Source organism: Triticum dicoccoides, chromosome 4B (genome assembly GCF_002162155.2).
Source record: "Triticum dicoccoides isolate Atlit2015 ecotype Zavitan chromosome 4B, WEW_v2.0, whole genome shotgun sequence".
Classification (NCBI taxonomy): domain Eukaryota; kingdom Viridiplantae; phylum Streptophyta; class Magnoliopsida; order Poales; family Poaceae; genus Triticum; species Triticum dicoccoides.
The window spans coordinates 624,222,474-624,246,218 of NC_041387.1; the positions used below are offsets into that span (position 1 = coordinate 624,222,474).

The 23,745-nt window shown below is 49.5% G+C and overlaps 2 protein-coding genes across 3 annotated transcripts in view; one reads left to right on the top strand and one right to left on the bottom strand.

The window, feature by feature from the left end:
- LOC119291842 (MLO protein homolog 1) overlaps positions 1 to 1,555 on the top strand; it is an 18,381-nt gene extending 16,826 nt beyond the window's left edge. Inside the window, exons 6-9 of one of the 2 annotated variants that reach the window (XM_037570647.1) lie at positions 233 to 282; positions 377 to 417; positions 532 to 744; positions 842 to 1,555. In XM_037570647.1, coding sequence (XP_037426544.1) covers positions 233 to 282; positions 377 to 417; positions 532 to 744; positions 842 to 1,345 — 808 coding nt within the window. In that variant the 3' untranslated portion in view covers positions 1,346 to 1,555. The remainder of the gene's footprint in view (positions 1 to 232; positions 283 to 376; positions 418 to 531; positions 745 to 841) is intronic. The other variant, XM_037570649.1, reaches the window with a different exon arrangement.
- A 3,362-nt stretch (positions 1,556 to 4,917) lies between these two features.
- LOC119294064 (probable E3 ubiquitin-protein ligase ATL44) lies at positions 4,918 to 5,888 on the bottom strand. The gene has a single exon (XM_037572337.1). It carries the CDS (start codon positions 5,684 to 5,686, stop codon positions 5,054 to 5,056), a length of 633 nt encoding a protein of 210 aa, XP_037428234.1. The 5' UTR covers positions 5,687 to 5,888; the 3' UTR covers positions 4,918 to 5,053.
- Positions 5,889 to 23,745: the final 17,857 nt, after the last annotated feature.

Sequence of the window (23,745 nt, forward strand, 5' to 3'; positions counted from 1 at the left end):
CAGGGTGGGAGGTCGGCGGTCTGCGGGATGAGCTGGCGCCTGCGGAAGATGGGCTAGATTCCAGCCACCGCAGCGCACGGGGGCGGCCGCCAGACGGGGAGGGAGTGGCCATTGCACGGGCGGAACGGGCAGAGTCTTTCTGGAAAATAAAAAATAGATAGATTATACAATTGCAGCTACGTCTCATATGAATATGATCTTGACTGATGACACATTTGGCCTCTTGTGGCAGCCTCAAGCTCTGGTTCGTGGCGGTCCTCATCCTCTTCCTTGATTTCCACGGTAGCTGCTTTGTCCTGTCCTGCTCGCCTTCTCCTTTACTTCTCTTCATATTTTGTGAGTTTGTCCCATGACCACCATTGTCATCTTCTCGCAGGGATCGGCACTCTTGTATGGATGTCTGTGGTTCCTCTCGTGGTAAGTCCAGATTCCAGAATTTCTTCGTCCAATGGAATGGCCAACCCGCCAATTGCGATGTAACTCCAAACTTAACTAACATGTCATTTGCTGCCTTGTGTGCAACATCACCAGATCCTCTTGTGGGTTGGGACCAAGCTGGAGATGGTGATCATGGAGATGGCCCAGGAGATCCAGGACCGGGAGAGCGTCGTCAAGGGGGCTCCCGTCGTCCAGCCCAGCAACAAGTACTTCTGGTTCGACCGCCCCGACTGGGTCCTCTTCCTCATACACCTCACGCTCTTCCAGAACGCGTTTCAGATGGCACATTTCGTGTGGACAGTGGTAGTACGTACCAGTAATTGCCACTTCAGTCATGGATGCAATGCATGGCACCAAGTGCTGCTGATGAACTGCACTGACAGAGAGCTTTGTTGCATCGCAGGGCACGCCCGGCTTGAAGAAATGCTACCATCAGAAAATGGGAGTGAGCATCGCCAAGGTCGTGCTCGGGGTGGCCGCCCAGATCATGTGCAGCTACATCACCTTCCCGCTCTACGCGCTCGTCACGCAGATGGGCTCACACATGAAGAGAAGCGTCTTCAACGAGCAGACGGCCAAGGCGCTGACCAACTGGCGAAAGGTGGCCAAGGAGAAGAAGAAGGCCCGAGACGCCGGCATGCTGATGGCGCAGATTGGCGGCGACGCGACGCCGGGCGTCGGCTCGTCGCCGGTGCACCTGCTCCACAATGCCGGGGCGCGGTCCGACGACCCAGAGAGCGTGCCGGCGTCGCCGAGGGCCGAGGAGGAGGGCGGGGGCGTGCAGCGTCCGGCTGCGGCGCTTCCGGTGCGCAGGGTACCTCCTTGTGACGGGTGGAGGTCGGCCTCGTTGCCGGCCCTCGACGCTCACGTCCCCGGTGCAGATTTTTGCTTCAGTACGCAACGTTGATCGATCAGACAAATTCATTCATTATTATTTTCGTGAATACTCTTGGAACCGTATCATTTCATTGACAGAGAGTAGAAATAGAAATTACAGGGGTGGCTGTCCTACTACTATGTATACAAGGGCGCAGCAAAGGATGCCGGTGAGCAGTAGAAAAGGGTTGCTCTCCATTGATCTAGTTATAAGTGTATGTCACAAATTGTTTCAAAAAAGAGTGTATGTAATAAGAATTGCAAGTTTCACTGATTCAAAAATGAACGTGCAAACGCCCGGGCGGACAGGCCGGTCAACCGGTCACAAAAATTTGACCAAGATGGGCTCCTTACACGGACCTCAAAAGTCCGGACTGACCGACACCCTTATATCCAGCACAAATAAGGAGCGAGTATGGAGGCGCCCGGACGCATTCATCACGTCGGACCCGACATCCCTAACCCATCTCAAATTGCACCAAATCCATGAAACCCTTCCTCCTCCTCCCGCCTCCCTCCTACCTTTCCCGCGCCCAAGCCCTCGCCGTCCGCCACCCTTGCTCCACATCCTCACCACCGGTCTCGATCCACGGCCATAGATGTGTCGTCAACCCCGTCCCCGGCGGCCGCGAGGGTGACTGCGTCCGCCTCGTCCGTCGGCGTCCCGTCCTCAGCTCTGTCGTGCAAGGCGGAGAATGTCGCTCGGAGCATGCTACAACACCGACAGAGCGAGAGGGAAGCGGCGGCAGGGTCGCAGGGAGATGCGGACATGAACAAGCAATTGTCCACCCGCCCCCACGTGTGCCGCACCCGAACCCCACACCCCATCCATCCGTCGCCGAGGCGGATTGCACCCTCGGACCATGCGTTGGGACAAAGGAGGATCCATACTGCCGGTTGGGGCATTCCGATGAGCTTTCCGCCGACGCAGATGCCGGCGGTAGAGGTATGTCACTCGTTGTAGCTCGTTCAAGCACGGATGAGTACCGGCACCGGCGATGCCCAGGCTGCCCACGACCTGTTCGACGGGATGACACGACAAGAGTCGATATGTTTTTGTTGCTCATGTTTGATCAACTTTGCATATGTCATATTCAATGTTGCATAGAACGCTAGTTCATTTCGTGCATGATGAATGCTTGCAAACCATGATCATTTAGGAGGTGTTCCTATCGGACATGATCAATGACAATCATGGTCCGACCCAAATGGAGTACGAATTGGGGGCATCCCATTTGATGTTGGGAAAACATTAGATCCCAGTCCGAGCAAGAAGAAGAAGAAGGGAAAGACGGCAAAGGCAAGAGGTCCGGCATTCTCAACTTTTGAGGACATCTTGTTGATCAAAGCTTGGTTGGCCACAACAATGGATCCAATATGCAGCACTGAGCAAAAAGGAAACAAGTATTAGAAAAAGATTTGGAAGGAGTATCACGAACAAAAGGAATATGTGAAGCTACATCCTATCGCGACCAACCGTAATGTGGCATCTCTCCAACATCGATGAGAGGTCATTCAAGGGGAAGAGAACAAGTACGTCGGCCACTACTTATAAGTGACCAAGCACCCTCAAAATGGGATGTGAGTGGAAACTCACGTAAGTTCAATTGCTTCATCTTGTCATCATTTGCATATGCTTCTTGTGTTTGCATTCTCGTGCTCATACATATGTTGTTTGCTAGACGGCGATGGCGGCCACTTTGTATCACGAAACGGAGAAGAAGCCGTTTGATTTTAGCCATTGTTAGATCATATTGAATGGAGTGCCAAAGTGGACACAATTTGTGGTTGATCTCAAGGCCGGCAAGAAGAGGAATGATGGCTCAAGCTCCCTCCAGTCAATCGGGTTTGACGTTGAAGAGGACGATATTATCGTCGAGAATGGAAGAGCCACCATGCCAAAGGATAACCTGCGAGTCATGGGAAACAAGTGGGAGAAGGCAAGGGCCTCCCGTGACGACGTGACTACAAAAATGTCCTCCACATGGAAGAGGGCGCAGAAGAAGCTGGAAATTGAGAGGGAGAAGATCGAGTTCGAGAAGCAAGAGGCGGCGATCAAATGGGAGCTTGAGAAGGCCAAGACACTTGGAGAAATTGAGCTTGAGAAGGAGATGTTGTAAGGGAAGCGGAGGATGCGAACATCATGTTGGTGGACAAAACCCTCTTAGATGAGCAAGCAAAGAGGTGGCTTGCGGAGAAGAAGAAGGAAATCAGCGAGCGTAGGGAGTACGAGTCGGCGAGGGCGACTGCAGCAATAATGAAGCATGCGGCAAGGATACAGGTGGAACATGCAACCCGGATGTAGGCGGAGCAGGACGCAAGGATGGCCTCAAAGCAGGCAACATGGACGTCCGACCAGTGATCCGGCCAGCAATCGAGGCATCCGTCACGTTTGGACATTTATTTCATTTTGGCATGTTCGAATTATTGAACCGTGAATTTCCTTTGCTTTGTTTCGAACCGTTGAATTTGAACAATTTGTATCTTATGATCGACGTGCATGGATTACATGGATTTGAGGCTCCGCATTTGAGGTATGTAGATGTGCGACAACCCATATGAGGGGCTGGCGGGCAATGTCCGTGGACATGCCTGGACGCACCTGCGGGTGTATAGGGAACGGATTTGCCAAGTCCGGTTGTAGATGCTTTAAGTACACGAACCAACCAAGGGCCGCTTTCATCTCAACCAAAAAAAACTACACTAAATGGTAATAACTCTGATAACTATAAAAAAGGGCGTGACTAGGTCTCAGTCGACTGAGATTTAACTAAGTCTTCACCGAGTGACATAACATGCAGAAGAGAAAAAGAAAAACTGAAAAAAATTGCACTGATTTTCATGTGAGATCTCACGAATATATTATCGACTAAGACTTAACAAAGTCTCAGTGGACTGAGACTTAGCAACACTGATAAAAACGAGCTCTTAAGAAAATAATCCGTAGCAATGTAACACATGCATCAAGCTATTAGGAGATAAACGACATACAAGTCTTGATCTCGTGACCAAATTGGTCGGAACTATCCGCATGTAGCATGACTGCATGAGTGGGGTATGAAAGGCATCAGATTATTCCCTGAAATCCTAAATCACACTGTTGAATACAGTGGTACTACTATCAGTAGCAGTAGTTCTCTGGGTCTAATGGACATGCAGTAATAGGAAAACGATGAACCCGATCAGAGGTTAAGTAGCCACACTCAACTGAACTTACTTGAAGCAAGCGGCAGTGCCCTGCTGGAAGAAAACTATACGCGATCGCCAGTTCTTTTCTGAACTTTCTTGATGATAACTTTGACAGGAAAAATGGTTGAACTAGAAATACAGCAAATTCATAGATATGCTAGGCACAGGCATGCAAACCAACTGTAATACTTGACCAAATCGAGGCCCCAATATGGTTTTCACTTTTAGTTTCAGATATTTCAAGTAAATTTCAATGATTTCGGTTTGCATTTCGGCCAAAGCGAATTCAACCAATTTTTTTAAAAGAAAAACATTTTTAAGTCTTGTGTTGTACTGAAATTGCTGAAATGTTTAAATATTTCAATGTCAACTGAAATTCAACGGATTTCAGAGTGAAAACCTACTTCGCGATCGAGTCCATGAAAACAGGCCAGTCACGTCAAAGAGAATGTACAGACATCGATGTGAAACTCACATTCACTGATTCACATCCGCAGACACATTATGCATCCATGCCATTGCCATGTCCAGACTCACTTGCTAGAGCACGTCATGGCAAGAAACGGGCGGCCCTGTGGTCGCCGGCGGTCGCGGAGGCGGAGGAGGACGCCTCCTCCATGGACTCGCACTTGCGGCACCGCTTGGGCTCGGGCGGCATCTTGCGGGGCGCCGCGTCGGCGACGACGATGACGACGCGGCGGCAGGAAGGGCAGGAGGAGTGCGCGCGGAGCCAGGCGTCGACGCAGGCGACGTGGAAGCCATGGCCGCACTGCGGCAGGACGCGGATCTCCTCCTTCCCCGCGTACTCCGACAGGCAGATGGCGCACTCCGAGAGGATCCCCTCCTGCCCCTCCCCGGCCGCCGCCGAGGCCGTGCCGCCGCGCGCCGCGACGGCCGCCGCCACGGCGTCCTCGTACGCCAGCTTCGGCAGCGCCATGAGCGCCCTCTTCTTGAGCCCCTTGTTCGCGTCGGGGCCGGAGGAGGCGGCGGATCTGGTGCCCCCAGCGCCGCGGCGGGAGCGCGCGCAGCCGGTGACGGCGGCGAGGCCGACGACGCAGAGGAGCGCGCAGAGCAGCGCGGCGAGGATGACGACGACGTCGGAGTCGGCGCCGAGGGCGTCGGGCGGCTCGGCGGCCTGGAACTGGCCCGGGTAGGTCTGCAGCAGGCGGCGCGCCGACGCCATTGGTTGCCGCCGGGGCCGGTTCGTTCTTGGCCGGATCACCGGATCGGGGCGTGGTGGAGTGGAATGGCAGCGGCGGGCAGGCAGGGGAAGGGGGAGGCTGGAGTTTCAGCACGGCAGTACTCCTACTAGTAATGGCACGCGTATTAACGCGGGCTTGAGAGCGACAGCCGGGAGCGCTGGCGCTGGTGCACCATGGTCACTCTCACTCACTCCGTGTGCTGCGCTGCGCTGTGTGTCTGCAGCGTGCACCGGCCAAATTTCGTGTTTTGACCTTTTTTGTAAACAAAATCAAGATCTGACCCCGTTCGAAAAAATTTCGGGATCTGACCCTTTTGCTACCGCCAGAGCCCTTGGCGGTAGGGTTAGACAGGCTACCGCCAGATACCCTGGCGGTAGGGTGTGACGGAGGAAGACGGGGGCCGTCACCGCGCGCTGACGTGGATAAGTACCTTACCGCAAGACAACCAGGCGGTAAGCTGTCTAACCCTACTGCCAGGGGATCTGGCGGTAAGGTGTGTGGCAGGATTTTGCCGTGCATGCCTTCTGTAACGAGATATGCAAGCGTCCTGGCGGTAGGTTCACTCTACCGCCAGGGCCCACGGCGGTAGGCTGTCTGACCCTACCGCCAGGGTGCCTGGCGGTAGGGTCCTGTGTTTCGTGTAAAATTTTGTAGACATAAAAAGTTTGACCACATCCAAATAGTGTGATCATAATTTCATAGAAATATGCAAGGGCCCTGAACATAAGAACCAATAGACACAGTTTCATAGACATAAGCATAATTAGTTTTGCCATTACAGATTAAGAAACAAATACCAAATAACATAGTTTGATCATAATTTCATAGACATAAACATAACATAGTTTAATCACAATTTCGTAGACATAAACATAACATAGTTTGATCACATCCAAATAGTTTCACGAAGCCAAAATAGGTAGCAATCAAACATGACAATCATCAGCAGCCACACGCATATATAGTTTAGATGGTATCGATGACGATCATCATCTTCAAGCCTTGACGGTTGGTCTTCCTGATAGTAATAAGGATGGCCTGTCCAACATGAAGATTCTTGTCAACGAGGAAGCTCTTCCACCCATCTGTACTTAAATGTGTGCGACCGTCCGTTTCCACGCCGTACGCACAAGTAGTGACGGGGCCCCTTGCGGTAAGGCGTATTCCAGCATAGCCTTCTTCATCAGCCTCGATGCCACAACTCTCAGATAGGCTCTTTGACAATTTCTGAATAAGAAAAACATATCAATTGATAAGTATGGATTATTTAAACTATTAACAATTCCGTGGATTCTACACTAATAACATACCATGACATGTCGATCGATCATGGTACTTGTCAGACGGGTCACGAATGGCGCCCCGATCAACTCAGCACGTGGCAGAAAGTTGTCCCATAGGTTGCACACCTCCCGTTCGCTCAGCCTCACTCTTTGAGCACAGATGGTTTCCTCAAGTGGGTCTTCATAGTCATCATCCTCATCAAGTGGTGGTGGTGGCGCCATGTTCCTTATATAAGCATTGATTGGATAAAGTTAATTAAACATCAATATTTGTTCTAATGCAAGCAAAACAAATATCTACAATATCCACACAATAAATCATCACATATGGCTATAAGAAAGACTAAACCTAGGGTTCATCTAGGTTCTAGGGTTCATCATATCAACTAGAGAGGGTTCCTCGTATGGCTATAAGAAAGACTAAACCTAGGGTTCATACATTAACCACCTACCAATTTTACAAAACATACATCTTCACAAATTTGCAATACATTAACCATCTACGAATTTTGTTATGCCTTTATCCTCACAATCTTGCATTCAACATACAGAAAGATTTGCCCCAAAATCATATACTCCTAAACAACTAAAACATCATAAAAAAATCAACACCAAAACCTAGGTTGCACCTAGTGCCAAAAATAACTTCAAAAATAAAAAACCATTGCGAAAACTGATTGGAGGGAATGGAGGAGCTTACCGGCCTCTTCGATTTGCCCCAAAGATCCGCGAAAATGGTGGAGGGAAGAGGGAGATCGAGGGAGGGGATCGGGATGAGGAGAGAGGCGGCGCTCGACTCTGTTCGAGTCGAGGGGAGGAGGAAGAACGGGCTGGTGCGTGGGTAGGGCCCGCCCGCAGCATCACTTGCCTCTTCGGTACCTACCGCCACCACCTCGGGCGGTAGGCCACCGAACACTACCGCCTCAGACTGTGGCGGTAGGCCCTTTCCCCCGTCAGTACGCGCCGACGGCCGTCAGTCGCCGTTAGAGGGCCTACCGCCACTGATGATGGCGGTAGGACGTGCAAACCTACCGTCGGTCCTCCTGGCGATAGTCAAAAGGGTCAGATCCCGAAATAGTTTCAGACAGGGGTCAGATCTCGAATTTCTTTGTAAAAAGGGTCAAAACACGAAATTTGGCCGCGTGCACCACGGTCACCAGTGACGCGAGCAAGATATGAGCCGGGGAATGAGAATCCGGGGTGCATCACTTGGCCTTGTCAATTGATTCTTTTGGCCGTGGTTATTACATGCGTGTACCGGCGGGCGGCGGCGGTGAGTAGGTAGGCGGCTAGGCGCGGTGCAGTGCAATCCGTAGCGAGGAGGTGAGTGGCCGGCGATGCAGACATAGGTGGGTGGTGGGGGCTGCCTTGCGCTTGCGGTCACGTCACCTTCTCTTTTCCGATCCATGGAGCCGTGTTCCCTCTCTCGTAGGGTCTAGAAACGAAACGAAACGAGCGTCCGCAATGAGCACGCCACCGGTGGATGGATGGGTCGTCTATCTGCTCTTCTCGTGCCGAGATGAACGCACAAGACTTTGGTTGCCCATTTGCGTCACCCAATCAGTTCGATCGATGTACACAATAGCTCTAAAATGCAAACCAACCCATGTGGTTGAATGGTTAAGTCACAGTGGTATCTCAACAAGCTTTGCTATATCCACGGACGTTTTACTAGGAGAAGGCAGTAACTACGCAAATAAAATTAGGACAGTCCAGCCTCTACGTAAAGGACGTAGGAATTGTTACATAAGTCTAGCATTTTTTATCACCAGTCTATCATGGTTCAAGTCCTGGTACTCGCATTTATTTCAGAATTTCCGACGATGCGCGTTCGACCCGCCATAGGGCACCGGCCCGCCATAGCGACCTTGTGCGACTGTTGCCCGCTGCTCACGGAGGAGCCGCTCCGCTTCCTCCTGCGTGGTGCGGAGGGCCGCCGCGACCAATGCCAATGGCGCCCGCGGAGCCCTGGTGGCGGCCTTGCCCCTGCCGGCATTGGCGGAGGAGTCGCCGAGCGACCACTTCTTGCAGATCTTGGCGAGCTCGCCATTAAGGCGGCGTCGCCTGGCGGCCGTCTATGCGGCGTTGTCCGGCGGCCGTCTATGCGGTGGTGATGGAGCGGCTGGGGGCCCAGGCGGCGGCGATGTCAGGCTCATTGTGGGCCCATTTTCGCGTCGTGTCTGAATTGGCGTACGCGGAGCGACGGGTGATGTTCTGCCGCTCGTAGCGTGCCTGTTGCCTCTCCGCCCCCTCCTCCTTGGACAAGACAGTTGTTGAGTCCGAGTGACTGCCGCCATTGCCACCTTCGAGGTAGTGGAGGATGCGGCCGATGGAAATATGCCCTAGAGGCAATAGTAAAGTTGTTATTATTACATTTCATTATTCATGATAAAGGTTTATTATTCATGCTAGAATTGTATTGACCGGAAACTTAAATACATGTGTGGATACATAAACAAATATTGTGTCCCTAGTGAGCCTCTACTAGACTAGCTCGTTGATCAAAAGATGGTTAAGGTTTCCTAACCATAGACATGTGTTGTCACTTGATAATGTGATCACATCATTAGGAGAATGATGTGATGGACAAGACCCATCCGTTAGCTTAACATATGATCGTTCAGTTTATTGCTACTGCCTTCTTAAATGTGAAATACATATTCCTTCGACCATGAGATCATGCAACTCTCGGATACCGGAGGAATACCTTTTGTGCTATCAAACGTCTCAACATAACTGGGTCATCATAAAGATGCTCTACAGATATCTCTCAAGGTGTATGTGGAGTTGGCGTGAATCGAGATTGGAATTTGTCACTCCGTGTATCGAAGAGGTATCTCTGGGCCCTCTCGGTAATACAGCGTCACAAGAAGTTTGCAAGCAAAGTGACTAAGGAGTTAGTTATGAGATGATGTATTACGAAACTAGTAAAGAGACTTGCCAGCAACAAGATTGAACCAGGTATGGAGATACCGACGATCGAATCTCGGGAGAGTAACATACCGACAGATAAAGGAAACTACATATGTTGTCATAAATGTTCGACCGATAAAGATCTTCGTAGAATATGTAGGAACCAATATGGGCATCCAGGTCCCGCTATTGGTTATTGATCGGAGAGGTGTCTCGGTCGTGTCTACATCATTCTCGAACCCGTAGGGTCCGTACACGTAATGTTCGTTGACGATATAGTATTATATGAGTTACGTGAATTGGTAACCGAATGTTGTTTGAGTCCCGGATGAGATAACGAACATGACGAGAAGCTCCGGAATGGTCCGGAGGTAAAGATTGATGTATAGGCCGAAACTATTTGGTCTCCGGAAAGGTTTCAGAATGCATCGGGGTTTTATCAGAGTGCCGGAAGGGGTTCCGGGAGGCCACCGACCCTTGGTGGGCCTCATGGGCCAAAGAGGGGAGGCGCACCAGCCCACTAAGGGGTTGGGCGCGCTCCACCTCCCTTGCCCACGCGCCATGAAGGAAAGGGGGGCGTCTAGGCAGGGCAGCTGCCGGCCCCCCTCCTGCGTTCTCCTCCGTACCCGAATAAGGAAAGGGGGGAGGCGCCTAGGGCAGGAGGCCAGGGCTAATCGCCGGCCCCCTTGGGGGTGCCCTAGGGCTGCCTCCCCTCCCCCACCTATATATATGTGAGGAGGGAGAGGGAAAACACACACCACGATCCCCAAGTAGTGTGCGGCGCCCCTCTCCCTCTAGTTCATCCTCGGTCATAATTTTCGTAGTGCTCGATGAAGCCCTGCAGAGATAGTTGCACCACCATCGTCACTATGCCATCATGCTACCGAAACTCATCTACTATTTCGCCCGTCTTGCTGGATCAACAAGGCGAGGACGTCATCGAGCTGAACGTGTGCTGAACGCGAAGGTGCCGTACATTCGATACTTGATCGGGACAGATCGTGAAGGTGTATGACAACATCAACTGCATTGATAAACGCTTCCGCTTAACGGTCCATGAGGGTACGTAGACACACTCTCCCCTCTTGTAGCTATGCATCTCCATGGATAGATATTATGTGTGCGTAGATTTATTTTCCATCACTACAAAAAAAGACACATCCGTGACATTTTGGGCCGAACGAATTTTTTTCTGTCATACATATGACACTTCTATGACGATAATTGTGACAAAACCCGGTATCATCATAGATGTGATGGGCTCCTACTTCTATGACAAAAAATCATGACAGAAAATGGGATTTTCGTCCTGGGCGGGCTGGAGACGCAGCTGCATGACATTCTTTGGGCCGTCCATGACGGAAAAAACCATGGTAGAAGCGAGGGCGAGGAAAATTTTGGGGAGTTCCCGGTTACGGTGGGCGGTCGGGGGCCGAGCGATGCGCGTTTCTCTCGTACACATACGCGCGTGTGTGCAAGGCATTGGCTCTAACTAAACCCGAGCGAGGCGTTGGGCTCTAACTGAACCCGAGCGATTGCACTGCAGGCTACGTGTTACTAAACCCGAGCGATCGATCGATGGCTGTTAACTGAACCCGATTGAGCGATTCCTTCGCTACTGCTGCAAACTGAAGCCGATCGATGCTGCCTCTCTGGATGAACAGTGAGCATTGCGGGGGGAAGGGGGGGGTGGATGAACAGTGAGAGGTGGCGTTGCCTCTGGATGAACAGGACCCCGTGGTGTGGAGGGCTGGAAGAAGAGGACAACCCCGTGGAGGGCTGGATGAACAGTAGATGGTGGAGGGGTGCTCGTGGAGGGGTGGTTGAACAGTAGCCTGTGGAGTAGCGCGCGGTGGAGGCTAGATGAGTAGGAGCCCGTGGAGGCTGGAGGAGGTCGACGGTAGCCCGTGGAGGCTGGAGGAGGTCGACGGTGGAGATGAACAGTATCCCGTGGAGTCCCCTTTTGCGGTACGCCACACCCCTCCCGATGAACAGGACCCCCGTTTCGACCATAGTGCTCCAACACAAGTCTGTTTCGTCCGTTTTGAGGTACGCCACACCCCTCCCAATCAACAGGACCCCCGTTTCGACCGTAGGAGGTCCGTTTCCTCCGTTTTGCGGTACGCCAGACCCCTCCCGATGAACAGGATCCCGTTTCGAACGTGGCCAGTCGAACACAAGGCCATTTACTCCGTTCTACGGTACGCCAGGCCTCATTTCCATCGCCTGTTTCGTCCACGCCCTTCCGATGAACACAACGACGCATTTCGTTCCGACCCAGCCGGTTGGCTCCCACGCGTTCCGTTGCCTTCCGATGAACACGACGCATTCCATTGCGTCCCCATGAACACGAGCATTTCGTTGCCTCCCCATGAACACGATGACGATGCTGTTTCTCTGTTCCGACCCAACCATGTACACGAGCCCTGGTCGTACGTATGCGCGAGTAGGCGTTTGAGAGCCCGCCCGTATGTATACATACGTGGCCGTATTTTGTTTCTTGCACACTGGCCGCTGTACGTACGTGTACATGCTACGTGCGCGCCTCTACTATGACATGTACGTGCCTCTACTACGAAGGTGTGCGCCTCTACATCGACCAGTATATATGTACGTACACGTTCACGACTAGAATGACAACTGTACGTACGCTTCGACCAGGTGGGTCCCGACTGTCAGACACTTCCTTGCGTGCGAAAATGTAGCTGGTGGGTCCCAGCAGTCAGGGGGCACTTCCTTGCGTGCGAAGAAGTAACTGGTGGGTCCCAGCAGTTAGGGGGCGAATCGTTTTTTTTGCCCGGACGCACTTCCTTGCGTGCGAAGATGTAGCTGGTGGGTCCCAGCAGTCAGGGGGAAAACGTTTTTTTCGCGAAATACGGTGGCCCGTCCCGTGGGTCCCTACTGTCAGGTGGAGGAATCATTATTTTACGTGTAATAAGGAGGCACTCCCTTGTTGCGGCCGTGGACCTAGCTGTCAGCCTCTCCACGTACAATCCACGTCCGATGGAAGTCGTTCCTTGACCATGTTGACCACGCCGTGCCGAGAGCACCACGGAGGTGGACGACAGTGAGGCCTAGGAAGGGGATGACTCGGAGCCGGGGAAGACGCGGCAGTGGAAGCACGCGCGGAGAGGAGTACGAGGGTTCACGGGTTCGGCTGCAGTGTGAGGCTGCCGTCGCCGCATGGCCTGGTCAGTGGTGGGAATAGTAGGGGGCGGTGAGGCCAACGCGGCAGCATAGCCGACCACAGGAGGCAGGAGCATGCGGCACGACCGGCGCTGCTTTGGGTTGCTGGACTAAGAAGAGCAGAGGTTGAAGAATGAAAGTGCAACTACTCCGTAGGTGGTTTTGGTAATTCATAACAACATATAGCTCATTGAGCTAATGCTATTCCAAGACTATTATTTCAGGAAAGCTTAATGAATGGCATGTCATGGATGATGAAAGTGGATCCCTCAAAATACTAATGACAAAGGATTGGCTCAAGCTCAAAAGCTCAAGACTCTTCATTTTACATTTTAGTGATCCAAGATCACATTGAGTCTATAGGAAAAGCCATTATTATCAAGGAGGGATGAGGTGTTGCTTAATGAGCCTCTTGCTTCATGTGCTTGGTGATATGCTCAAAAAACCCTCAACTACTTTCTCACATCCACAAATGAACTAAACCTAAAGCCAAAATCGGTCACACCGATTCTTCCTATCCGGCGCCACCGAGTTCTGATGTCATAGCCACTGCCACAAACCCTAGGCAAATCGGTCCTACCAATAGGGATCTCGGTCTCACCGAGATGGGATTGTAATCTCTCTGTTTCCTTTCGTAACGTTTCGGTGTAACCGAGGTGAGCGATCGGTCCCACCGAGATTGCAATGTAAACTCTCTCTTTCCCTTTTGTAACATTTCGGTCTCACCGAAAAGAGCAAATCGGTCCCACCGAGTTTACCTGACCAACTCTCTGGAAAGCTTATTACCAAAATCGGTCTCACCGAGTTTGTGTAATCGTTCTTACCGAGATTACGTTATGCCCTAACCCTAACCATATCGGTCTTACCGAGTTGCATTCCGGTCCCACCAAAAATCCTAACGGTCACTAGGTTTACTAAATCGGTCCGACCGAGTTTGATGATTCGGTCCCACCGAGTTTGGTAAATTGTGTGTAACGGTTAGATTTTGTGTGGAGGCTATATATACCCCTCCACCTCCTCTTCATTCATGGAGAGAGCCATCAGAACAAACCTACACTTCCAAATTACCATTTCTGAGAGAGAACCACCTACTAATGAGTTGAGGCCAAGATATTCCATTCCTACCATATGAATCTTGATCTCTAGCCTTCCCCAAGTTGCTTTCCATTTAGATCTTCTTTCCACCAGATCCAAAACCTATGAGAGAGAGTTGAGTGTTGGGGAGACTATCATTTGAAGCACAAGAGCAAGGAGTTCATCATCAATGCACCATTTGTTACTTCTTGGAGAGTGGTGTCTCCTAGATTGGCTAGGTGTCACTTGGGAGCCTCCGACAAGATTGTGGAGTTGAACCAAGGAGTTTGTAAGGGCAAGGAGATCGCCTACTTCGTGAAGATCTACCGCTAGTGAGGCAAGTCCTTCGTGGGCAACGACCATGGTGGGATAGACAAGGTTGCTTCTTCGTGGACCCTTCGTGGGTGGAGCCCTCCGTGGACTCGCGCAACCGTTACCCTTCGTGGGTTGAAGTCTCCATCAACGTGGATGTACGATAGCACCACCTATCGGAACCACGCCAAAAACATCCGTGTCTCCAATTGCGTTTGAATCCTCCAAACCCTTCCCTTTACTTTCTTGCAAGTTGCATGCTTTAATTTCCGCTGCCTATATACTCTTTGCATGCTTGCTTGAATTGTGTGATGATTGGTTGACTTGTCCTAAGATAGCTAAAATTTGCCAAACTCTAAAATTGGGAAAGGTTAAGTTTTTAATTTGTCAAGTAGTCTAATCACCCCCCTCTAGACATACTTCAAGGTCCTACAAGTGGTATCAGAGCTTTGGTCTCCATTTTCTTTGATTTCCATAGCTTTTGGTGGTCATAGCCTTGGTTTCACAACCTAGGAGAGTATGGCGTCTAGTGAGGAAAATTATCACCGTAGAGATCCTTACTTTGATGGTACTAATTTTGCTAGTTGGAAGCATAAGATGAAAATGCATATTCTCGGACATAACCCCGCCGTTTGGGCAATTATTTGTATTGGCTTGCAAGGTGAATTCTTTGATGGGAGAGAGCTGAACCGTGAAGCTATGCGGAAGAATTGAAGATGCTGCAGTACAACGCTCAAGCTTGTGATATCATCTCAACGGATTATGCCCCGAAGAATTTAACAAAATCAGCCGTCTTGAGAATGCAAAGGAAATTTGGGATACTTTGATTGATATGCATGAAGGTATCGACTCCGTCAAGGAATCCAAGTTGGATGTGCTCCAAAGTCAGCTTGACAAGTTCAAAATGAAGGATGGTGAAGGTGTCACTGAAATGTACTCTAGGCTTGCACTTATCACAAATGAGATTGCTGGCTTAGGGAGTGAAGAGATGACCGTCAGATTCATCATCAAGAAGATCCTAAGAGAATTGGATGGAAAGTATGATATCGTGTGCACATTGATCCAAATGATGCCAAACTACAAAGATCTCAAGCCAACGGAAGTCATTGGAAGAATTGTTGCTCATGAGATGTCACTTAAGGATAAGGAGGAACTTCACAACAAGTCAAGTGGTGCTTACAAAGCCTCATGTGAATCCCCCACATCATCAAGTGAGAAACAAACCTTCAATGAAGAATTGAGCTTAATGGTGAAGAACTTCAACAAATTCTACAAGAGTAGAAGCAAAGAAAGAAGCTCCAAGTCAAGGTCTTACAATGACAAAAGATCTTCTAGTCGAGAGCGAAATTGCTACAATTGTGGGAGACCCGGACACTATTCCAATGAGTGTACGACACCCTACAAAAGAAGAGAAGATTCTCCAAAAAGAAGAAGCAAAAGAGAAGAATCACCACCAAGAGAGAGGAGGAGAAGAGATGATCGTTATGAACAAAGACCCTCACGGAGAAGAAAGGATTCGGAAAGGAAGGACAAGTCATCAAGGAGCTACACAAAACGAAGACATCAAGCTCATGTTGGTGAATGGGTATCCGGTTCCGACTCCGACAATCACTCTGAGAGAATCTATCACTCTGACTCCGAATATACTCAAGATGAAGGTGTTGCCGGTCTAGCACTTGTGTCAACCAACTCCTACGACATATTTGATTCACCAAATGAAGGAATTGGAAGATGCTTCATGGCCAAAGGTCCAAAGGTAACACATCCCGAGTATGTTGATTTCAATAGTGATGAAGATGACTTGCTTGTGGATGATGATTTACTTGTTGACAACTCTAGTGATGAATACTACGATGAAACGTCAATTAATCATGCTAATCAAGATAAAACGAATGACAATGATAAGGAGAAGATTGAGCTTCTAACTAAAGAACTAAACACTCTTAAGTTGGCTCATGAAACTATCTTCGAAGATCATCGAGAACTTTTAAGGGCTCATGAGAAGTTACGCTTTGAAAAGCTCAATCTTGAGCAAGAGCATGAGTTCTTAAAAGCAATCAATGATGATTCCGCAAGAAAAGTTCTTCTTAAATTGCCAAGCGTTTACTCTTATCTACTTACATGCCTCAAGTCAAGTCTAGTAACAAGTACAAGAAAGATACTTCCTATAGTAGTAACAATAATAATGTCAAATCCAATATTGTTGCTTCTAGTAGTTCTCTTGATTCCACTAATGATTCTCTTAGCCAAGTTACACTTGAGCAAGAAAATAGCTTATTGAAGGTAATTATAGAGAAAGGTGTTTACAAGAGCCTTGCCGGGAGTAAGCAATTCAAGGAAATTGTACGCAAGCAAGGAAGGCACCGGAAGAATCAAGGTGTTGGTTTTGAACAAAAGTTCAATGCCAATGGAGTTGAGTGGGAAGAAGATCAATACCCCAAGACGAAGTTTGTTCCTCAATAAGAGAAGTATGATCCTACTTCCTTCAAAGGAACACAAGCACAAGATGATCTTCCACCACAAGACCACAAGAACAAAGGCAAGGACAAGCTTCAAGAAAAGATTGATGCATTTGAAGAAGCACCTAAGGTCTCGGTCAAGTGGGTTCCCAAGACTACGTCAAGTTCTACTTCATCAAGTACAACTACAACTCCAAGGATTCCCATCAAAATGATGTGGATCCCAAAGAAGAAGAACTAGAGAGTTCTTGAGGGTGACTCCGCCAACATTCTTCACTCATATCTTTTTGGCAACAACAAGTGCAATCAACTTCCACATCTTGCACTAGTTCAAGGAGTCGCAAACCCTCATGTTGGTAAGGCAAGGGACAAGGTAACCTAATGATTTCATGGACATTATCTTGTGTGTGCATCACTCTATGTCTATGGATATTCTTGTTTGTTCCTTGTGGGACTAACCCATGTAGGTATGTTGAAAGTGCAACTCACTCGAAAGGATTGCTCCAAATGATCTACATCAACCTTGAGCATCCACATCTTCAACACCTACATGAAGTCATCATCGACAAAACCCAAGGTTAGTTCATCCCTCTAAAAGGGGATCTCACATCTAGGGGGAGCTTAACTCTAAGAATTGAGTCAAAGCAACTCTAATGGTGTGAACACATCAATGCATTATGTAAGAGTGGTAACCCCACTTAAGCTTAAACGATGAGTATAACCTATGATCAAATGATTTCATTTGGCTCCTAAGTCAATATACTCATATATAGATGACCTAGTCATCGCCAATTGTTTTGATAGATGATAGAATTGATTGTGCATGTTTTGCCACATATTTCATTTGCCATCTTATTGTGTGAGCATGTTGGTGCATATTTTACTCATTCGAGGACATCCACTTGTTGATTTGATTTTTTGGTTCTTTTTTCTTTTTGCCAAGTGGATGGACAAGAATGCCTAAGAACCTTCTCTAGCTATCTATGCTTTTCTTGTCTCAAACTCTATTCATGCGACATCACAAAATTTGATCAAGTCAGATTCGAACCACTCTGTGTGAGGAGCACTCGGAGTCTCCGATTTGTCATAGACTTAACCTTCCAAAACTTCTTTGTGATTCTAGGTCTGACCGATTCCTCCATTTCGGTCCCACCGAGATCACTAAGTCGATCTAGGTTTTCAATCTCGGTGCAACCGATTTGAACTTTTCGGTCTGTCACACCCTAGCTAGTCATGCATCAGAGTGTGTGCATCACGTTTAAATTTTCCATTTAATTTGAAATGGGGATCTGTGAAACCCTCAGAATCATTTTTGAAATGATCCAATTAAAAATTTCTCCAAAAGGGTCCAAGAAAATGCTCATGTTGCTCTCTGAAAATATTGGACAGAGATAAAAATCAAACCAATATTTTTAAGAGCTCATAGGTATTTATTTTGGGCATTTGGAATTAATGCATAAATATTTGCATTGGAAATATATTAATTATATATATTAATATATGTCCAAATATTATGCCAATTATAAAGGAGCTCTGGAATAATATATCTAGCTCCTGCAAAAATTGGCATAAGATATATAAATGATTTAATATTTTATTTAAATCAAAACAAATGTCAGAAATTAGAAAACAGAAATAATTAAAAAGGGAGAAGCTTACCTGGGCTCCTCCCTGTGCGGCCCAGCCAGCTGGCCGGCCCAGCAAGCCAGCCCAGCCCACCACCGCCGTCGTCCTCCTGGCGCCAGTCGGCCAGGCGTGTGGCCGGCGCGCGCGCACGGCCGGAGCGCCACGCCACCAGCTCGTCTGCCTGCCTCCCCCGCCAGCCCGACGCCGCGACGCTTCTTCTCGGTGCCGCCCCGATCCCCTGGCCTTATCCCCCCTCTCTCCCGTGCTGCTCCCTCTCTCTCTCTCACGGCCGAACACCACCGTCGCCGCCGTTCGCCATAGCAGCCGTCACCGGCCACCCCTCGCTCCCCCGACTAGCTCAGGAGCTCCGCCTCGACCCCCTCTTCCTCCCCACCGCTCCACGGGTCTCCGGAAGCCCTGCATCGCCGCCTACGTCGCCGTTCACCTCCTCGGCCACCGGAGATCATCGCCGTCGATTCGCCGTCTCCAGCGCGTCCCAGAGCCCGCTTCGACGCCCACTGCAACCGCGGTGAGCTCCGCCACCGTTTCCCCCTCTTTTTCCCCTCGTTCCCGCGCCGTAACCTCGTTCCCACCACGGCCGAACCTCCGTCGTCACCGAGCTCGCCGTCGACGCAGCTTCGGTGACCATTTGGTCACCCCGGCGAGTCCAACAAGTTCGTAAGGCCCCGTAGAGCATCCCTAGCGCCTCGCTTAGCTCGCCTTCGAGCTCCAACCCCGTTTCCGCGCACGACCGAACCCCGGCGGCCGCAGCCGAGCTCGCCGCCGTCGACTCCGGCCACCCCAGGCCCAGCCACGGCCACCGTCCGACGCGCCATCGAGCTAGCTATCCAACGCACCTAGCCGCACGCCGTTTGGAGCACCACAGAGGAAACCCGAGGCCCCTGTACGCCGCGGACCTCGCCGGCGACTAACCGCCGGCGGGTTTGACTTGTCCGACCTGGGGTTTGACCCCCCCAGGGTCACTGACGCGTGGGCCCCATCGGCCAGGTGGTCAGTTAGTGCTAATTACTGTTAGTCAACCCCCCCTGACACTGACAGTGGGCCCCAGCGCCACTAATCCCTAATTAGGATTAATTTAATCCTGTTAAACCCCCCTGTCACTGACGTGTGGACCCCACACGTCAGGTTTGACCCCAGACAGCCGCAGTTGACCACTGACGTCATGCTGACGTCATGCTGGCGCAATAATTATATTTCTGGATTTAATTTAAATCAGGAAATTCGAGAATATAATTTAAACTTCAAAAATTCATAACTTTTATTCTGTAACTCCAAATTGGACAAATTATATATGAAAAATGATCAGAAAAATCCAATCTATCCATCTGTACTATTTTCATGCATGATCAAACAAGTTAAATTGATGTTTTAAGCAGAACAAGGAAAAGCACTTTAAAAGGCCATGTTGAGTTTGAAATTTGAATCTTTGATTCAAATTTGTTCAAACCCTTCTGGTTTTAGTTGCATTAGCCCAACACACTCATATTGCCATGTTTCATGCATGCATCATTTTGTTGCACATTGTTTGGTGATGGTTGTGTATCGATGTCCTTTGCGACAGGTTCTGCCTCCGAGGAGTACCGTGATTACCCTAACGAAGAACCGTATCAGTGCATCGAACCATCAGGCAAGCAACCAACCATTTGATCATATCGATACAATCCCATGTTCTCGCTCCTGCTCTCTTTTACTGCATTAAGACAACGCGTTTCAAACTGCTGTGTGCTACGGTAGTTGAACCCATTTCCTCTGCATGACCTGTCATTGCCACAGTAACTAGATGAAACCCACTAGCATGTGTAGGAGTTGATTGAGCCATATGTATGTGTTGTTCCTACCTTGCTATGCCCGCTATGCTTAGAGTCGTGTCAGGTCTGGTTCATCTGGGTGATGGGCTAGAGTGAAATGATTATGTCGGTAATGAGAGTGGTGTGGTGAACACGATTTGGTAAAGGTATCGATGAGAGGCCATGTAGGAGTACATGGTGGGTTGTTTCATTGAAGCCGACCTTAAGCACTGAGATCTGTATGCGTGATTTAAGATACAGCTACTACCATGCATTGGGCCCTGAAATATGACCCCGCTCGACTTCTTATTCACCCTAGCTCTCTGTCCAGGAGTTGCAAGTAGTTTCTGGTGTTTGTAGCCTACTGGAGGCCGTGGACAGCGCTGACCGTAGGGGTGGGCTGTGATGCGGTAGGTACGTGGCCGGGTGTACCGAATACCCGTTAGGTATCTCGGGAACCCTGTTCACATCGTTCGGGGCCGTATGGGAAACCTCGGCCGGACTCCCTGCGGATGGAACCTGAATAGGCGATAAACCTGGACTAGCGGCTTAAGTGTTTAGGTAGGTCGTGGTCTACACCCACGTCGGCTTTCGCTTGAAGTCTGCCGAGCACATGTCGTGTGCAGACGCTAAGTGGTGGAAACATGTATGAAGAAGTACACCCCTGCAGGGTTATCATAATCTATTCGAATAGCCGCGTCCGCGGTAAAGGACTACTTGGTTGCCTATACAGTTCATAGACAAGTAAATGGAAACTGTTAAAAGCCTCAAGATAAGTGTGAGTGCCGAGGATGGCTCTTCCGTAGGAAGACGGAGGTGGATCCTCGGTAGTGTATTGAATTGGTGAGTAGTGGACTCGTGTGCGCAAAACCATTTCAAGTTGGAGTATCGTAGGATAGCCTAGCCAAGAGTCAAAGCTGGCTTGCTGCAATAACTCCACCAACCCTTCTTGATACTATGCATGTATGTAGGATCTGTTGTAAGTCTTGCTGAGTACCTTTGTACTCATGTTGCTATAATCTACATTTTTACAGAAGACGCTGCAACCCCTTCTGATGGGTTCTATGTAGACGTTGACATCAACGAATAGGCTAAAGACCCAGGTGGTGACCCTGAGCTTGTGAAGGACCACGTAGTATAGCTAGGCTTTCCAAGCCTCTTTTATTTTACTAGTTGTCTGTACTCAGACAAGTTACTTCCGCTGCTGGTTTGTATGACTGTATGACTTGTATGTTGGGTCGTGAGACCCGTACCTTTGTGTATGTTATGTATGGCTCACTGAGCCTTAAATAAAGTACTTGTGTCGTAGAGTCATGTTGTGATGCTTCGTTGTATTTGCACATATCGAGCATATTGTGTGTATGATTGAAATGCTTGGTATGTGTGGGATCTGACTATCTAGTTGTTATCTTTAGTAGCCTCTCTTACCGGGAAATGTCTCCTAGTGTTACCGCTGAGCCATGGTAGCTTGCTACTGCTCTGGAACACTTAGGCTGGCCGGCATGTGTCCTTCTTCGTTCCTGTGTCTGTCCCTTCGGGGAAATGTCACGCTTTGAGTACCGGAGTCCTGTTAGCCCGCTACAGCCCGGTTTACCGGAGTCCTGCTAGCCCAGTGCTACAGCCCGGACCCACTTGCTGATGATCGACACGTTCGAAGCTGGGTCATGGATGCCTGTCCCTGTAAGTCTGTGCCACTTTGGGTTTACGACTAGTCATGTCAGCCCGGGCTCTTTATCATATGGATGCTAGCGACACTTTCATATACGCGAGCCAAAAGGCGCAAACGGTCCCGGGAAAAGGTAAGACGACACCCGTGGGGATACCGTGCGTGAGGCCGCAAAGTGATATGAGGTGTTACCAGCTAGATCGATGTGACATCGAGTCGGGGTCCTGACAGCGTTGGTAGCTTTAGTTGCATTAGCCCAACACACTCATATTGCCATGTTTCATGCATGCATCATATTGTTGCACATTGTTTGGTGATGCCTGTGTATCGTTATCCTTTACGACAGGATCTGTCCCCGAGGAGTACCGTGACTACCCTAACGAAGAACCGTATCCGTGCATCGAACCATCAGGCAAGCAACCAACCATTTGATCATATCGATACAATCCCATGTTCTCGCTCCTGCTCTCTTTTACTGCATTAAGACAACACGATTCAAACTGCTGTGTGCTACGGTAGTTGAACCCATTTCCTCTGCATGACCTGTCATTGCCACAGTAACTAGATGAAACCCACTAGCATGTGTAGGAGTTGATTGAGCCATATGTATGTGTTGTTCCTACCTTGCTATGCCTGCTATGCTTAGAGTCGTGTCAGGTCTGGTTCATCTGGGTGATGGGCTAGAGTGAAATGATTATGTCGGTAATGAGAGTGGTGTGGTGAACACGATTTGGTAAAGGTATCGATGAGAGGCCATGTAGGAGTACATGGTGGGTTGTTTCATTGAAGCCGACCTTAAGCACTGAGATCTGTATGTGTGATTTAAGAATCAGCTACTACCATACATTGGGCCCTGAAATATGACCCCGCTCGACTTCTTATTCACCTTAGCTCTCTGTCCAGGAGTTGCAAGTAGTTTCTGGTGTTTGTAGCCTACTGGAGGCCGTGGACAGCGCTGACCATAGGGGTGGGCTGTGATGCGGTAGGTACGTGGCCGGGTGTACCGAATACCCGTTAGGTATCTCGGGAACCCTGTTCACATCGTTCGGGGCCGTATGGGAAACCTCGGCCGGACTCCCTGCGGATGGAACCTGAATAGGCGATAAACCTGGACTAGAGGCTTAAGTGTTTAGGTAGGTCGTGGTCTACACCCACGTCGGCTTTCGCTTGAAGTCTGCCGAGCACATGTCGTGTGCAGACGCTAAGTGGTGGAAACATGTATGAAGAAGTACACCCCTGCAGGGTTAACATGATCTATTCGAATAGCCGCGTCCGCGGTAAAGGACTACTTGGTTGCTTATACAGTTCATAGACAAGTAAATGGAAACTGTTAAAAGCCTCAAGATAAGTGTGAGTGCCGAGGATGGCTCTTCCGTAGGAAGACGGAGGTGGATCCTCGGTAGTGTATTGAAGTGGTGAGTAGTGGACTCGTGTGCGCAAAACCATTTCAAGTTGGAGTATCGTAGGATAGCCTAGCCAAGAGCCAAAGCTGGCTTGCTGCAATAACTCCACCAACCCTTCTTGATACTAAGCATGTATGTAGGATCTGATGTAAGTCTTGCTGAGTACCTTTGTACTCATGTTGCTATGATCTACATTTTTACAGAAGACGCTGCAACCCCTTCTGATGGGTTCTATGTAGACGTTGACATCAACGAGTAGGCTAAAGGCCCAGGTGGTGATCCTGAGCTTGTGAAGGACCATGTAGTATAG